This window comes from Physeter macrocephalus, chromosome 19, assembly GCF_002837175.3.
Source record: "Physeter macrocephalus isolate SW-GA chromosome 19, ASM283717v5, whole genome shotgun sequence".
In the NCBI taxonomy this organism is placed as follows: Eukaryota; Metazoa; Chordata; class Mammalia; order Artiodactyla; family Physeteridae; genus Physeter; species Physeter macrocephalus.
Window position 1 is genome coordinate 25,199,604 of NC_041232.1, and position 17,665 is coordinate 25,217,268.

Consider the following 17,665-nt stretch of genomic DNA (forward strand, 5'->3'; position numbering starts at 1 on the left):
AAAAAAAAAAAAAAAAAAAAAAAAAAAAAAAGATTCTGATCCGTGTTGATTGATGGAAAGATGTTACTCATATATTAAAGGGGGAAAGGAAGATTGTAGCACAGTATGATATTCCATTTTGGAGAAAAGTATGTGTATTTGGTAAAATAACACTTGTAGGAAAGTCAAGCAGACCGTTGGTGGTGGTTTTCACTGGAATCAGCATTTCTCCCATGCGCCCTTAGAGCAGGTGAGGGTGTGTCTCTCTGTGAATTATATGTAGTTACGGGCTGAGAAGATTTTAAAGAAACATTATGTATCTTTTTTCTGATAGCATGACGCAGAGCACAACATAAAATTCTTGGACTTTCATTTACTAGCTTGTCAGAACTGTAGTGCGTCATCATGAAGAGAAGAAGCTTCGGGAGGAAAGGGGAAGGAGAGAAGAACAGAACCGATTGAGACGAATAGCTGCATCAACTGCTAGAGAAATAGAATATTTTTGGTCAAATATTGAACAGGTAAATTCTGAAATTTTGATGGGCTCCTGGGAGCATAGACTGTGTCGGAGGTGGTGAGGCTGCCTTCTGAGCCCCGCCTGCCTGTGCGATGGGGAAATCCCACAGGTAGAGCCTGCGGTGTCGTTCGGAAAGGCGGGCGCCTGCACCTCCTGGGTGCCTCCGGGCCGTCGGCTCATCAGGAGACCTGGCCCTGCCTCTGCGTTTCTCTTTGTGCCTCGAAATCCCCCTCAGCCGTGGCCTGCGCGCTCTGTGGCGTCTGGGAGCCTTCCCGAGGGGCCCTGCAGGTAGTTCTGTTTAGTACTGGCGCAGGTCACCAAAGGCTGCTTAGTTCCAGAGTGGCTGCTCTCTCACTTCCTTTTCGTAAAAATTCTCTTCTTACCGTCTGACAGAATTTGGGCAGGATGCAGTTGACACAAAATAATGAAAGAGTACCAAACTGAACATTTCTCTTTGAACAGCCTGGGGGGTTAGGGCCGCCATCCCTACGTGCAGCTGAAAATCTGCACACAGCTCGTCTCCGCCCTCTGCGTCTGCGGTTCCATGGCTGCGGGTGTAGCCAGCCGCAGCCCATGCAGCTCTGTAGGATTTACTACCGGAAAAAATCTGAGTACCAGTGGACCTGCACATTCAAACCCACGTTGTCCAAGGGTCAGCTCTAATCTGAAATGGGGTTGGGACAGCTGTGCTTTTGGTCTACGTCTGTGAGTTTTAATGTTTTCATATATAGAACTTTTATAATATACCTTCTTAGTAACATGCTTATTTATTTAACTCTTTGCATTTAGGTTGTGGAAATAAAACTACAAGTAGAATTAGAAGAAAAAAGGAAAAAGGCTTTAAATTTCCAGAAAGTTTCCCGGAAAGGTATGATCACTTTTTAAAAAGCCTTCCCCTTTTGCGGGTTGTGTTTGCTCGATTCTCTGCTCACCGTCGCCTTGTGACATCGTGGCTTCCCGCGGAGCCCCCCTAGCGAGGCCACTTACTCAGCAGCCTGGTCCTGGCATTTCAGTTCTTCTGAGATTCGCTAGTATGAGTCAGTACGCCCCAGGGTGACCAACTTTGGGGGGCTCTCAGGACTGAGGTTCTGAGCCTGTCCCCTGCGTCCCCGGAGAGTGAGGTGCGCTGCCCCGGCTTTGCCCCCCGCCCCGCCGCGGTCCCCGTGTCTAGGCATCGCGCTGCTCCCACGGTGCTCAGCAGTAGCTACCCCGTCACTGGAAACCTGGGGAGGGGGCGGGGAGGAGTCCTCTCTTTTATTGATGAGGAAACTGAGGTGAAGGAGGTGGTCCCTGTTGAAAGTCACGGAGCTCTAAGATTATGCAAGTCATGAGCGAGAAGCTTTGCCAGGATGGAGACTCTGGGTTCCTGCTGAAGCCGTGAGCGGGCGTGGCGGTGTGGCTGTGCCGCCCTGCACCGCAGAGGGGAGGTGGGACCCGCCTTGCTGGCCTCTGCTCTGCTCGGCGCCTCGCCTCCTCTCCTCGGGGGGCGGGCAGAGGTGCCCTTGGCCGTGTGAGGAACGTCACCTCCTCCACTGCCTTAGTGAAAGCGAATCACGTTACCTGTCTCTTTAGGTAAAGAGTCGAGACCTACAGGGCTTGATGCGTTACGGGAAAACTTTGTGGTGAGTTCGGGACTGTCGCGTCGCTGTGCGAGGGGGTGTCTGTCTGCAGGAGGTCGTAGGCATGAATAGCGTTCTCTCTTCGCTGGAGAGCTGTCCCCCCTTGGGCCTACAGCTGGGTCCTTCCAGCTTCAGGCTCACCTGGGTGTTACCTTGGTGGTTTGGGAAGAGCAGGAGTGGATTTCGTCTTGCTTCCCCGCCTTTGCGGTGTCCGCCGTGGACACGCCTGGCACGGGCCCTCCCAGGTCCTCCCGGGTGCACGTTGAGTAGACAGTTGTGCTTTGGGTTCTCGTTCTGTGTTTTCAGATCTCACGCTTACGAGTTGTGTTCTGTGTCACAGGATTCGGGGATACCTGGAAGAAAAAGAAAAGCAAGCACATCTTTAACCGATGATGAAGGTCTGTCCCCCTGGTGCTTTGGCTGTCTGCAGGGCTCTCTGAAAGCACAGCTGGAGAGCTCGCTCGGTGCTGCCAGGGCGTCGAGTACCGCCTGGACCGGAAGAGTCCGGTGGCTCGGTGGCTTATGCTCTTGGGGGCTGGGTGCCTTGGTGGATGGTGGGCTTTTGCGGTGGAGAGATGAGGAGTTGGGTTATGGAGGAGGGAAGGTGTCGGACCGCGCGTGTGCGTGCTCTTTGTCGGTAGGGAGGAGAGGCAGTGCGTGTTGGGGGCAGGAGTCAGCGGGAGGGAAGGCCTGCCGTGGTGAGGGCTCAGCTCAGATGGAGAGGTGGCCCAAGGGTGGGTGGTGCTCTGCCGTGGGTACTGGTGGACTCTTAGCCACCAGGAGCCGGCTGTGGGGTTGCAGGGCTGAAGCTGCCAGACAGGAGCTGAGCTCGGGGAATCCTCAGTTGGGCAGGGGCTGGGGCCTCTGAAATGGGTGATGACGAATTCATAGTGACACCAAACGACGTGCTTGTGGGTCTTTCTGTAGTGGGCTCTGCAGGTGGACAGGAAGTTCCACATCGCTCCCTGTTTTGGCCCGAGTAGGTCTGTCATGTGATGAAAACCAGCCTCTATTTCACACTGTGAAATGGAAGAGAAAGTATAAAGTATGGTCCCTGTTTTTTTGCTTACTTAATAAACTATCACTTCCAGATTTAACCTGAGAAATGAGGACTTAGTTTTAACTTCTCTAATGGCTGTGCATGACAGTTTTGGAGCCTTGTAGTGTTTCGTGAGTAATTGCAAGGAAGATGCCGTGGAGTCTCTCTCGCTGACATTTGATGGTGACCGTTTCAGTGGAAGATGAGGAGGAGACGATTGAAGAGGAAGAAGCGATAGAGGGCGTTGTGGATCACCAAACAGAGCTATTGAATTTAGCCAAAGAAGGTAGGCTCTGAGTAGCTTCCTAAAATGCTCTATTAAACGTTTATTGAAACACACACGTAAGGTATAAAAACCGCACTAGCTTGCGTGCGGCGTAAGCAGCCACACCGCCCAGTGTAGGAGAGAGCACCATTCTGCCTCTGCCCTCGTCCCAGGGGGAGACTGCGGCCCGGATCTTGTGTTTGTCATTCCTTCCACTCAGTTCCCCCTCCCGCTGCGTGAATCCTGAACGTACCGCTTTGTTTGGGTCTTGGAACTTGGTGTAAATGGAGTCACTCTGGAGGCTCACCTGCTGGCTTTTCTCAGTTCTGTTCCCGAGTTTCGTCCCCGTGGAGGTGTGTTGCTGCAGAATCAGTGCCCACGGCTGAACGGTGGTCTGTGCGTGCACGTGTCACGGGTCAGTGGTTGTGCTGTTGGTGGGCAGTTCGGTGGTTTCCCTGCGTTCGTCCTCACAGGCGGCGCTGCCTGCAGCACTCTCGTGTGTCCTGTGCACACGTGCTCGAGCGTCTGTGCTCTGAGCAGCGGGGCCGGCTTGCGGGGCGTGCGCACACGAGGCGGCGCCCCGCCGTGGTTGGAGTGGTGGGCCAGGCCCCGCGTCCCAGGAGCGCCCGGTGTTGTCTGCCTGTGGTGGGGGAGCGTGAGCCGCGAGGCGCAGCGTCTTCTCACAGCTGTCCTCACCCACTTGGTTTTGGGGTTTCTTTTCCGTACCGACTCTGGGTGTTCTTCCTGTGTTCTGGACACGTTTCCTTGTCGGTGACGTGTGTCGTAGTGACCTTTTTCCGCTTTGGGGTGGGTCTTCCTTCTCTTTATGGTGCCTTTTGAGGAACGGGTGTTCTTAATTTTAGTGTAGTTGAGTCTGTCCGCGTTGTTTAAAAGAAATGTTTTTAACCTCAGGATCAAAAGGATGTCTTTGTGCATTGTCTCAACATTTTTGCTTTATGCTTGTATTGATGTTTGTAATCCACCAAGAATCAGTTTTGTCTCTAGTGTGAAAGGAGTGCAGTTTCTTTTTTTTCCCCCCAAATGGTGAACTAACTCTCCCCGTGCCGTTTGAAAAGGCCACCCTTCCTCAGTGATGCTCAGTGCCAGCCCACGTGTTCGTCACGTTTTCCTGATACGCACGGCTCTTGCTGGGACCTTCATTGTTTTACTGGTCAGTTTGTACCAATGCCACACTCCCTTGATTACTCTAGCATTATAATAATTCTTGAGGCCCAGCTAGGTCGGTCCTTCGGCCTTATTCTTTTTTAGGAGAGTTTTGACTACTTTGGGTCTATTTCAGATACAGCTCAGAATCAGTTTATCAAGTTTCAGAGAAAAACTGGTTGGGAATTTTGATCCGAATGTGGTTGAATTAGTGGGTGTTTGGTGAGAATTGCATCTCTATGAAGAGCTTTTCCAACCTATGATCAAAGTAGCCTCTCCGTTTACTTAGATCTCCTTAAATAGCACCCGCTAACATTTTATGATTGCATATTTTTATCAGATTTATTTCTAGTTGCATTATATTTTTTGAAGTTGTAATCAGTGGTATTTTTTTTAAGATTATGTTTTAATTTGTTCCTGGTCTGTAGAAATGCAGTTGATTTTTATTTACTGATCTTAAATCCGGCAGCTCTGCTAAATTCTCACGTTACTTGTGTGTACACAGCCTCTTCATCTCTGAAGAATAACGGTTTTTTCTTTATAATCCTTCTATTACCGTTCCTTGCGATAAAGTGTAGAAATAGAGGTGCTGATGGTGGGCACCTTGGGCTTGTTCTTTTTTTTTTTTGGACGCGCCACACAGCTTGTGGGGTCTTCAGTTCCCCGACCAGGGATTGCACCCGGGCCCTCAGCAGTGAAAGCGTGGAGTCCTAACTACTGGACCGCCAGGGAATTTCCCGGCCTTTGGCTTGTTCTTGATTTGAGAGGGACATTTTCACCCGGAAAGGCAGTAGCTTGTGATGGTTGGTCACGACTGCTTGGTTCAGATCCAGTGTTCTGTTTTATCTCTTCTCTTAGCCTTTGAGCTACACCTTGGCTTGCATTCTTGTTGCAGGCCTTTCTGATTCTTGTGTGCATCCCTGACTTGGTAGAGCCTGTGGTAACTTGGAGCCTCAGCTGCTCTACCCCTTCCTGTAGGGCAGGGATTGGGAGCAGCTCGGCCAGGTGCTTCTGGCTCAGGTCTCATGGAGATGCGACTGTCGGGAGGCCCAGCCCCCGCTCCACCCCAGCCGGCCCCCTCGCTGGCCCGGTGGATGGTTGTTGGCAGGCGAGCCCAGTCCCCTTACACGGGGACTTCTCCGGGTGGCTGTTCGAGCATCCTCAGGACGGGGTGGCGCGCGGTGGCTGGTGTCCCCACAGCAGGCGATCACCCTGGTTAGCCCTGGCCACTTGGGGGAACTGACCAGGCTGTGACCGCGGGGAACCGTGTCACCGGGGGCACATCTTCGTCCATTCGCTGGGGTGCCTCCTCCTGGTCGGGTCTCCTCTCGTGCCCCTCGTGAACCTTTCAGCACTTTCTTTATGTAGATGTTGTGAATTTTTTAAAACCGTAATTCTAAGTATTTAAATACTTTCTATCTAAAGAAGTTTAGAAATACTTTCTGTCTAAATAGAATCTTCTCTCCCATTATATCTTCAAACTAGTTTATATGTGTGAAGGCTGTGGATTCCTGTGAGTTGTTTGTTCCAAGACACCTTTACTGAATTATCTTATTATTGAGGTAGTTTTTCAGTTGTTTCTGCTTGTTTTTTTTCCCTACTTTGATAGCCATCGTATGATGTATATGTACATTTCTCTGCATTTTGTTATGAAAACATGCAGACAAACAGAAAAGTTGAAGAACCTTATTACGAACACCCATAACACCCGCCACCTCCCTTCCACAATTGGTCTCACTTCGCTTTATCACACATCTACCTATCAGCCCCATATGACGAATAGTTTAAATCATGAGCACATGAAGTCACTGGATTATAAGTCTTAAAGAGAGCCCTTAATACTGTTCTTTTAGGGTACTTCTCTGTGGCGTTTGTTATTTTGACCACAGATTTTACTGACATACGGTGTACATGCAGAAAGGCTTACGTATCACAGGTACACAGCTCACAGCGTTCGTTGCCTTGTTATATATAACACCCTGTGGAACTGTGTTTGTATACAAACTCGGACCTGGGTCCGAGTTTCCGATTACTCCCCTGGACAGACCCATGGAGTGGGAAATAGTGACGTCAGAGGGCATGAAATTTAAAGCTCTTCAGCTTTTCATACTGGTTTCCAGAAAAGTTAAGCCTGTTTATACCATCACCCGCGGTGTTGAGACTGTTTGATTCATTATATTTGTCCAGCATTACGGTTTTAAGGTGGTTGCCATGCAGTGGGGGATACGTTGTGCACTGGTTTCTGGAGATGCTCAGTTAAAGAGATACTTTATGAGCCCTTTAGAGTATTTTGTGTGTGAAACAGCTCCATATCCCTCGCCCCTTGGGCTTTAGTGTGGTGGATTATTTGATAATTAGGGTGAGCTCTTTATACAAAAAGCCTGTAACAATATTTTATCATCTCTTTTGAAGACTTTTTGTTTCATTTTTGACTTTTACTTGATGTTTTGTATTTTTATGTATCATCTCCACTGATTATTTCTATCAGTAGTATTTTTATATTTTTGTTTATTAATCTATAGATTTTACTGTACATTTATTAAGATTATTTCAGGGATATTTCTTCCTTTATGAATAAAAGTTGAGTTTCTTCATTTCAAAGAGTCTCATCTTTATAAAGAAAAGGTCGTATATCTTGTATCAGTAACAGGCAGTCATTATTAGTTTCTGGAAAAAAATAAATGTGCTTTTAGAAAATATATACATTTCCCAAGGAATTAATTTAAAGCCAGGAAAAGGAATATACATTTGACCCCCGAACAACACGGGTGTGAACCGCGCAGGTCCACTTACTTACACGTGGATTTTTTCCAATAGTAAACACTACAGTGGTACACGATCCACGGTTGGTCGGGTGTGGAGGAACCTCGTACAAGGAGAGCAGACTAAGTTACACTCGGGTTTTCCACTGCAGGGTCGGCACCGCTAACCCCTGAGTTGTTCAAGGTCAACTGTATATGAAAGGGCCCTTCTCCTGACTGTTTTCTTGCCAGCTGACACTATTGGTGTAAAATAATCTTTCTTCCTACAATCCTTTCCAGCTGAATTGCCCTTAATTGATTTGATGAAGTTGTATGAAGGTGCCTTTCTGCCGAATTTCCAGTGGCCCCAACCTAAACCTGACAGTGAAGAGACAAGTGAAGACGAAGGTCTGTTTTAACATCTTTGAAGAATTCAGCTTTGAAAACAAAAGCCAAAATACTTAACAGAGGACGGGTGCTTAAAACAGAGTTTAAGAATTACCTTCACTTCTTTCAGTCTGATAAAAAGTTGAAAATATATTTTATTTGAAAGTTTATATTAATAGTTTCATTAAATTCTGTGCTTTTTATTTTTATTGGTTAACTTGGCGTAAGTATCAGAGTACTTGGTCAGGTTGTGAACAATGTAGAAATACTCTTCTCCAGATTTATACAATTTTACGGGCCTAGGTTTTGTCATTTATCCAGGCTGTGCTGTGTTTGTTTAATTTAACACACCCACTTTGAGGACTTTACTTGACTTTTACTGGACGTTCCAAGGAGGTACACAGACTGCGCCCGGAAGAGTCCACGTGTTCTTGTTTTCATTCCCCCTGTCTGGTCCATAGACACGGCTGCCTGCGGGGGGGCAGCAAGGGAGGGGCCCAGAAGATTCTGTGGGGAGGCCAGGGCTTGCTGGGCCCCACGCTGCAGCAGGACTCGAGGAGGGGCTGGTGGCCCCCTTCCTTGCCCAAACTATGATGCTTCTGATTCTTCCTTTCTTGGTGGTTGAGGGCAGTCGCTAAACCCTTTAGATGGCCGTAAATCTCTGAGTGATACTAGCTCCTGATGCTACACAGACATTTTCCAGTTTCACCCAAGGGCCTTCCAGAGTGGTCCTACAAACTCCATAAGAGTTTGTACTTGTTTGTCTGGATACATTGTTAACTATCTAAAGTGGATTAAAAACAAAAATTTGCTGCGCAATTCTGTCTTTGAAGTGTTTGGGTTCTGGCGACTCCTTTTCTCCTCATAATACTATCACAGCCTTTCAAACCTCGCAAATCCCGTTTTTCCACTGATCACAGACGTGGAAGACTGCTCAGGTGACCGAGAGGGCCGGAAGGATGTGGTTCTCATCGACTCGCTGTTCATCATGGACCAGTTTAAAGCCGCCGAGAGAGTGGTCATCGGGAAGCCTCACACAAAGGACATCGCGGAAGTGACCGCCGTGGCCGAAGCCATCCTGCCCAAGGGCAGTGCTCGGATCAGCCCCGCGGTGAGCCGCTGTGCCCTGTGTGCGGGATGGTGTCTCTGTTAAGGGGAAAAGCTTCCTTCTTCCAAATGAGCTCTTTATCCCAGTGGCACGGGTTGTCAGGAAAAACAATTAAGGATCTCTCTTTTTCTGTCATCTGTAAATCATCTTCGTGGCTTTCCAGTAGGCTTATCATATGACTGATCTGACAACAGTTGTAATGGGTGTTCTGAGATGTGCCTGTTGGGCCCGTCTGCCCCTGCAGGTGAAGTTGAACGCTCCGGCTCTTCTGTACGGTGCCCTCAGAGATTACCAGAAGATTGGCCTGGACTGGCTGGCCAAGCTCTACCGGAAGAACCTCAATGGCGTATTGGCAGATGAAGCTGGGCTTGGTAAAACAGTGCAGATCATTGCTTTTTTTGCCCACCTAGCCTGTAACGAAGGTAAGAGCGGCTGTGCTGTGTTTGTTTAATTTAACACACCCACTTTGAGGACTTTACTTGACTTTTACTGGACGTTCCAAGGAGGTACACAGACTGCGCCCGGAAGAGTCCACGTGTTCTTGTTTTCATTCCCCCTGTCTGGTCCATAGACACGGCTGCCTGCGGGGGGGCAGCAAGGGAGGGGCCCAGAAGATTCTGTGGGGAGGCCAGGGCTTGCTGGGCCCCACGCTGCAGCAGGACTCGAGGAGGGGCTGGTGGCCCCCTTCCTTGCCCAAACTATGATGCTTCTGATTCTTCCTTTCTTGGTGGTTGAGGGCAGTCGCTAAACCCTTTAGATGGCCGTAAATCTCTGAGTGATACTAGCTCCTGATGCTACACAGACATTTTCCAGTTTCACCCAAGGGCCTTCCAGAGTGGTCCTACAAACTCCATAAGAGTTTGTACTTGTTTGTCTGGATACATTGTTAACTATCTAAAGTGGATTAAAAACAAAAATTTGCTGCGCAATTCTGTCTTTGAAGTGTTTGGGTTCTGGCGACTCCTTTTCTCCTCATAATACTATCACAGCCTTTCAAACCTCGCAAATCCCGTTTTTCCACTGATCACAGACGTGGAAGACTGCTCAGGTGACCGAGAGGGCCGGAAGGATGTGGTTCTCATCGACTCGCTGTTCATCATGGACCAGTTTAAAGCCGCCGAGAGAGTGGTCATCGGGAAGCCTCACACAAAGGACATCGCGGAAGTGACCGCCGTGGCCGAAGCCATCCTGCCCAAGGGCAGTGCTCGGATCAGCCCCGCGGTGAGCCGCTGTGCCCTGTGTGCGGGATGGTGTCTCTGTTAAGGGGAAAAGCTTCCTTCTTCCAAATGAGCTCTTTATCCCAGTGGCACGGGTTGTCAGGAAAAACAATTAAGGATCTCTCTTTTTCTGTCATCTGTAAATCATCTTCGTGGCTTTCCAGTAGGCTTATCATATGACTGATCTGACAACAGTTGTAATGGGTGTTCTGAGATGTGCCTGTTGGGCCCGTCTGCCCCTGCAGGTGAAGTTGAACGCTCCGGCTCTTCTGTACGGTGCCCTCAGAGATTACCAGAAGATTGGCCTGGACTGGCTGGCCAAGCTCTACCGGAAGAACCTCAATGGCGTATTGGCAGATGAAGCTGGGCTTGGTAAAACAGTGCAGATCATTGCTTTTTTTGCCCACCTAGCCTGTAACGAAGGTAAGAGCTTGTTTTTTGAACAGTTCGTATTTGCTGAAACTGAACCGTAGGCAGTGCATCTGGCATGAGGGTGGGGAGAAGCCTTTATTCTCTGCTCCTTTGTTCCGTGTCTGGTCCAGACTCAGGGAACTGGGCTCCGGGCACTCATCACTGGCACAGCCAGAGCACTCGTTCACAACAAACACTGGATCGAGTAACTCACCATTTTTCAAAGTCTAGTGTAACATAAGACCCAGCAGGCTGTGTGACTGGGGCTTTGTGACTTCCAGGCGGCAGGGCCTCTGCGCTACTTCACGTCGGCATGAGTCCTCGTGGCCGGGCTCTCCCCTCGGGCTGCCCGTGGGCCGGCGGGTGCGCGTCCCCCGTGGCGTGATTGGTCGCCCTGCCGAGGCCCATCGGCGTCTTCCCTGTGCCGTGGCGCGGGCCCTCCTGTCTCTCTGCTGGATCCCGCCATCCCTGGAGCCGTGTGAGGGCTCGGTGTCTGCGCAGCAGCAGAGGGACGGGGTGCCCGCGCTCCGCAGCAGGCCGTGCCCTCCGCCCCGGACGTCTGCCTCCTCACCCCTTGGCTCTTTCAGCTCGCACGGATATTCAGCCTTTGGCCCCCGTTCACTGCCCTCCGCTTGGCTGTGGGCCTGGCGCCCGCCTGCTCCCCGCCTGTGCCTTGGGGCTGTGGACGAGCCTGTGTGCGTGTCTCTAACACGGGACCGGGGCTTGTAGGCTTCCTCTTGCAAGGGAAGTGTCCCGTAGCACCTGGGGTGGAGGGGGGGGGCCACGGAACCTCACGTTCCAGCACTTAGCCGGCTCCTGAGGAAGCACAGGCCATCACCTTGATCTCTGTGTCACAGCTTTAGTAGCAGGGAGGGGCCCCTCGAGTTAAGGGGGCGTTGGCACCCTGAGTAGGCTGGATGGAGATTCCTTCAGCCCTGGGGTCGTTTCTTCCTCCCCGGCCCCTCTAAATTCTTTCACAGTTACCTTAGCGTCTTTAGTAAATAACTCTTCTTTGCCCTTGGTTTTGAAAGCTTACTTGATCTTACTTTTAGTACAAATGGATCAACTTTGGGGCCTTATTTCCTTGTGCTAATATGTTTTGTTTTTGACCTAGTACCACAAAGTGTCCAATGTAGTACTTTAAAATGAGTTTTTATATCTATAGTTATCTCAAGATAGAAGAGCTACCTTGTCTTACTATTTTATTGGTTAGTTGAACAAAGTGTTCATTATTGTATTTATAATAGTAAGAAATTGGATGCAGTGTACACTTTCAAAAGTAGGGGATTTGATTTCATCGGTTGAACAAATGGATGTGGATCAGTTACTCATTCCATAGGTGCTAACCTAGCACCTACCTGGTCCCAGGCACTGTTGCGGGCACCGGGGGTGCAGCTGCGAGCAGAGCAAAGGCCCCCCCGAGGCTCACAGCTGCACAGCCTGTGAGCAGAGGCCTGAGAAAGCCCTGACCTACAGACCAGGATCGGGGGGCTTGGGAAGGTGGGGTGGTGGGTGCAGAGGCTGAAAGGGTTGCCGGTGTGTCCACGGTACAGTGCTGAGGCTGGTGCGGAGGCCAGAGGGTGCAGAACCAGGAGGGCCGCCGGCCGGCCGGGTGAGGGCCTTGCAGGCTGCGCAGGGTCTGGCTCTTCCTGGTTAGAGGTCTGTGTTAGTGCAGGTGTCGGAGGGGTCACTGGACCTCCTTGGTGCTGGGAACAGACTCAGAGGGCCAGCTGTTGGGAAGCTTGCCGCCCTGGGGGAGAGGCAGGTGCCTGGCAGGTCGTGGGGGGCCCGAAGGGAGGGCGGGCGGGCGTGTTCTGCCCGCTCCGCTTCCGCAAAGGACGGACCGAGTGGGGCCCGCCTGGGACCTGGCTCCCCTGTCTGCCTCACCCCGCCCCGGGGCCCAGTGTCCTTGGGCTCCTCCTCACTGTGGAACCATAAAACTGGAGTTCACCGGTTCCTCAAGAGCAGAGAGCTCACTCCAAGAGACTCTGAGCGAGGGGTGCTGGTAAGTTCACCGCTGAGATGCCTCACAGACTCACCACTTTTTTCTTTTTGAAGTAGAACGACCAGCAGTCTGTAGCTGTCTGCCTGCTTCCATCCCGAGTGGTGACCCTTGGGGCAGTCTGGTGTGCGTCCTGCCTGGCTTCGCCCAAGTGTCAACAGACATGCTCACAAACACATACATAGACACTTGTCCCTCCTCTCCATAAATGGAGCAATGTGCTAAATGCTAGTGAAAAAAACAAACTAACAAACTTGTTTTTCACTGGAGGGGGAAAGGCACCTGGGGTTGATTTGCATTTCCCTACTCACGAGGTCATGCCCTTCAAAGAGTTTATCACCTGCTTGTATTTTTCCCTTTGTGGAATTTCTTTTTTCTTATTCTTTTTTTTTTTTTTTTTTTTTTGGCTGCGCCGCGCAGCTTGTGGGATCTTGGTTCCCTGACCAGGGATCGAACCCAGGCCCTCCGCAGTGGAGGCACGGAGTCCTGACCACTGGACCGCCAGGGAAGTCCCATCCTTTGTAGAATTTCTGTTCACTTCCTTGTTCATTTTCCTCTTAGGTGGGTTTTTTTTTAATTGAAGTGTAGTTGATTTATATTATTGTGTTAGTTCCAGGTGTACAGCAAAGTGATTCAGTGTTATATATATTTTTTTCAGGTTATTTTCCATTATAGGTTATTACAAGATATTGAATATAGTTCCCTGTGCTATAGTAAATCCTTACTGCTTGTCGATTTTTTTTTTTTAATTTATTTTTGGCTGCGTTGGGTCTTCGTTGCTGCATGCAGGCTTTTCTCTAGTTGCGGTGAGTGGGGGCCACTCCTCACCGCAGTGCGTGGGCCTCTCATTGCGGTGGCCTCTCTCGTTGCAGAGCATGGGCTCCAGGCGTGCAGGCTTCAGTAGCTGTGGCTCGCGGGCTCTAGAGCACAGACCCGGCAGCCGTGGCTCATGGGCTTAGTTTCTCTGCGGCATGTGGGGTCCTCCCAGACCAGGGCTCGAACCCGCGTCCCCTGCATCGGCAGGCGGACTCTCAACCACTGCGCCACCAGGGAAGCCCAGGGGGGGTCATGTTTGAATATATTTTCATTTCACTGGCTACTCACTTATTCAGCTCCTCTTTGTTGAGTGCGTCCTGCCGTGGCCCTGGGAGCAGGGGAGCGGCCCGTCCTGATGGTGGCGGCTGCTCTGTAGGGCGGGCGGGGACACCCCCGCGTCCCAGTGATGTCTGCTCTAGTCGCGCCCTGGCCTCATGCACACCTGCTGACTGGGCACAGCGCCGGGCACCTGCCCTGGACAGATGGTTTTTGTTACAGAGGGCACTTGTATGTCTCCTGTGTAGGCAACTGGGGCCCTCATCTTGTCGTTGTGAGGAGCTGTAACATACTCAAGTGGGAGCTCGAACTGAAGCGCTGGTGTCCAGGGCTCAAAACGCTCTTGTATGTTGGCAGCCATAGAGAGCTCAAGGCAAAGAGACAGGTATGTTAGTTTAAACTTGAAATAGAACTAAACAGAAAACATCTTAATTTCTATAGAAGACACATTTCAAAGTGTCAGCACATGCTTGTTAGTGTAATTACTGTCAGTCACTCGTTTGTGAGATACGAGACCTTCTAGCTGTCTGGGCTCAGAGCCCCCTTGAAGCATAGACTATGCTCAGGAAACCGGCCATTCCATGCAGGGCTTGTGTTCACCTCCCAGGAAGCGAGGGAACTTCCCCCAGAGCTCAGATGGTCTCTGGAGGTGCTGTCATCCTTTTAAACTGTAGACCTGTTGGTTATCACAGGCAGAAACAAGAAATTGTGATGCATCCTGAGTTCTGAATTACAAATCTGTAAAATAATTCCCACAGATGTGTTTATTAGGAATATTGGTGACAAACAGATGCGCTTCTGAAACAAATTGGGACTCTTATTTTTCTATTTTCTGCCCAGTAGTTTCTAGTACCAGATTCTAAGTAAAAGTACGTTACAGATCACAATTTTTCATCAGAGAGAAAATTTTGGCTTATGATTAGACTCTACTGTGTTGAGTAATATTTACTTAAAAAGTGAGTACTTTGAGGGGTCTTTTCTTTTTTCTCTCTTTTTTTTTTTTTACTCTCTGGTTATTAATTTGCTTTTTTGTGTGTGTGTGTGGTATGCAGGCCTCGCACTGTTGCGGCCTCTCCCGTTGCGGAGCACAGGCTCCGGACGCGCAGGCTCAGCGGCCACGGCTCACGGGCCCAGCCGCTCGGCGGCAAGGCTCAGCGGCCATGGCTCACGGGCCCAGCCGCTCCGCGGCACGTGGGATCTTCCCGGACCGGGGCACGAACCCGCGTCCCCTGCATCAGCAGGCGGACTCTCAACCACTGCGCCACCAGGGAAGCCCCTAATTTGCTATTTAATAGCTTGGAATGTAGTCAGCTGCAACATAGATATTCACATTTCCTGTCATCTGAATACGTGTTCCATCACTAAGATGATATACCATGAAAGCGAGCCCCACTTCTGGATACTGTGTGCTGATCTGTTTTCCAAAAGTGATTGTTAATGCCTCCAAAGCAGTTTCTGAATTTGTCCGCACAAGTGCTTAGCCTCCTAAAGAAAAAGGTCATAAAAACGTAAGCAGCTGTTTTCTGTGTGGTGAGAGAGCAGGTTACCAGGGAAAAGGAGGGGTGATGGCGGTGGGGCAGGTTAGGTGGGTGGTGAGCGCGTGCGGAAGTCCTCTCCAGGCCACGTGTTCCTGTGCCGACAGCGAGGCCTGTCTTCTGTGCCGCAGGGGTGGACAGAGCCCAACCGCTTCAACGTGTGCGTCACGTCCTACAAGCAGCTCTTCAAGGGCTACGCGTCGTTCACGCGGGTGCGCTGGAGGTGCCTGGTCATCGACGAGATGCAGCGCGTGAAGGGCATGGCCGAGAGGCACTGGGAGGCCGTGTTCGCCCTGCACAGGTCGGCCCCGCCCCCCCGCGCCCCCCCCCCCGCCCCCCGCCGTGCGCTGGGCGGCGCTACTGGGCAAAGGTCCTCGGAGGGACCATCGGGGAGCTGCGAAGCCCAGCGGCCTTTCAGCTCCAGGGGCTCCCCTCGCTGAAGGCGCTCATCCGATTCGGTCCGGTCCGCGAGGCGCGCCCGCGCGCACGTGCGCGTGTGAGCTCCATAGGCTCGTCGTCCCTTTCCTTGAGTATCCCCAGAGAAAGGCGCCGCGCCCAGCTTGCCGTTTCAGGTGTCGTCTCCCGTTGTGTGTTCAGCCAGCAGCGACTGCTCCTCATCGACGCCCCCCTGCACAACACCTTCTTGGAGCTGTGGACCATGGTGCACTTCCTCATCCCGGGCATCTCCAGGCCCTACCTGCGCTTCCCCCTGAAAGCCCCCAGCGAGGAGAATCAGGACTACTACCACAAAGTGGTCATCCGGCTGCACCGGGTATGCGGCTCTGCCGCTGCGGCTCCCTGCTTGAACAGCGCCCCCGGCTTGGCGTGGACGTGTCACGACTTCGTTTTAGAAAAGGAGAGCTTTCTTTTTTCAGGTGACACAGCCCTTTATTTTGCGGAGAACTAAGAGAGATGTGGAGAAGCAGCTAACGAAGAAATATGAGCACGTCCTGAAGTGCCGCCTCTCCAATCGACAGAAGGCCTTGTACGAGGATGTCATCCTGCAGCCGGGGTGAGTTCAGGGCTGCGCACTCCTGGCCACCTTCCTGGGGAAGAGCGGGCCCCTCTGGCCTTCCAGAAGGCTCCTCCTCGGGGGTGGGCCTCTGCTGCTGGAGGCCATGCTCGCGCCCGGCCCTGGTGGCTCCGCTCCTCTCAGGCTGGCAGGCTGCCCCTCCCCGGTCCCGTCAGAGGCTGTGCCCAGAGCCGGCCCAGGAGGAGCACAGCGTCGCGTGCCGCTCGGTGCTGCACTGCTCTGGAGGTTCACACAGGAGGCCGTGCTGATTGGGTGGCTCGTCCGTTCACAGCCACGTGTCGGACGTGGGACCGAGGCCCACGTGCCGTGTGGTCAGGCGCAGGTGGCGCTGCAGGGCCACACCGGGTGGCCGCGGGCACCTCCGTATGGACCCTAGAAGGGTGGGGCCCCGTCCTGTCCATGATCCTTCCCGTGACCTGTTCGGCTCTTTTTGTCATGTACTCTGTGTTCCTGAGTTTACATTAAAAAATACCAAAAATAAGCCCGTGGGATTAAAGTTTCGAAGATTTTACACGTACTTGCACTCAGTACTACAGCCCTCTGTGCAGAGCTCACCAGTTTCCCCCACAAGCTCATCCTTGGCAGCCCGAGCGGGGGCTCGGCACTCCACAGCAAGCTCCCACGTTTCTGTGCCAGGTGACGGGCGGGCTGCTCACCTGGCTCGCCTGCCTGCTCCTCGTGGGCGGGACGTGGAGGGCGAGGGTGTGGGCCTGGGCACAGGTGCCGGCTGGGGCCCCGAGGCTCTGGAGGCCGGTGGTGGGGCGGTGGCCCTGCCCTGGGAGCTGGGTCGCCTGGCACAGCCGTACGTAGCACGCGGGCAGATGCTCTGGGCCTGGTCGCGAGCGTTGTGTGCTTAAGTGTGTAACGTGGTCCGAATGGCGTCCGCGGCAGCAAGCGTGCAGGAGAGGGTTTTGCTGTTAATGCCTGCTTGTGTCGTAGGCTTCTTCTTAGACAGCTTTAGGATGGAGTGTAAATAGCCAGTCCTTGGCAACCAGCGTCGTGCTGCGGCAGGCCGTTGACCATCTCAGTCAGGCATAGGAGCTGTGGAGACCCCACCCCTGACAACACGTGCAGTGACAGATCCTGCTTCCTGGACACGGCGGGAGCAGACAGCCCGCAGCACAGCTGGCGCCTGCCGGCGGTCAGCTGTCTCAGCCCGTGCTGATCCGGAGAGAATCGCGGCGTGCGCAGAGGGCGGGTCCTGGGCCAGCAGGCGCGGGCTTGTGCGGCCAGGGCATCCCTTCACCCAGACAGAGCCCCGGCGTCCTCGGGACGCCTGCCCTGTTGCTCTTCAGTGGCGTGCCGTGGGACGTCGCTTGGGTTGCGCTTGGCAGTGACGACCTCGGTCCCGCTCGTCGAGTGTGGGATGCTCTCCGTGTGCCCGTAGGAGAGGCCTCTGCGTCCGGGAGCCACTGGGCCAGCAGAGCCTAGGTTGTCCCGTGCCGCAGGGTCCCGATGGAGCGGCGGGGAGATTCCCCGTCTTCAGGTCCCTGCACCTCTTTCTCTCGGGCCTGTTGGTCAAGTCAAGGGGGGCTGTGAGCAGGCCTGCGGTGACC

At 52.3% G+C, this 17,665-nt stretch overlaps 1 protein-coding gene across 1 annotated transcript in view; it reads left to right on the plus strand.

Annotated features, from left to right (window-relative positions):
• The window catches only part of EP400 (E1A binding protein p400), a 101,078-nt gene that overhangs the window by 28,019 nt on the left and 55,394 nt on the right, over positions 1-17,665 (plus strand). Inside the window, exons 11-22 of the mRNA XM_028480370.2 lie at positions 360-500; positions 1,286-1,364; positions 2,069-2,118; positions 2,456-2,513; positions 3,351-3,440; positions 7,625-7,732; positions 8,632-8,822; positions 9,064-9,241; positions 13,790-13,926; positions 15,208-15,377; positions 15,674-15,848; positions 15,952-16,088. Of these exons, the coding sequence (XP_028336171.1) occupies positions 360-500; positions 1,286-1,364; positions 2,069-2,118; positions 2,456-2,513; positions 3,351-3,440; positions 7,625-7,732; positions 8,632-8,822; positions 9,064-9,241; positions 13,790-13,926; positions 15,208-15,377; positions 15,674-15,848; positions 15,952-16,088 (1,514 nt within the window). The remainder of the gene's footprint in view (positions 1-359; positions 501-1,285; positions 1,365-2,068; positions 2,119-2,455; positions 2,514-3,350; positions 3,441-7,624; positions 7,733-8,631; positions 8,823-9,063; positions 9,242-13,789; positions 13,927-15,207; positions 15,378-15,673; positions 15,849-15,951; positions 16,089-17,665) is intronic.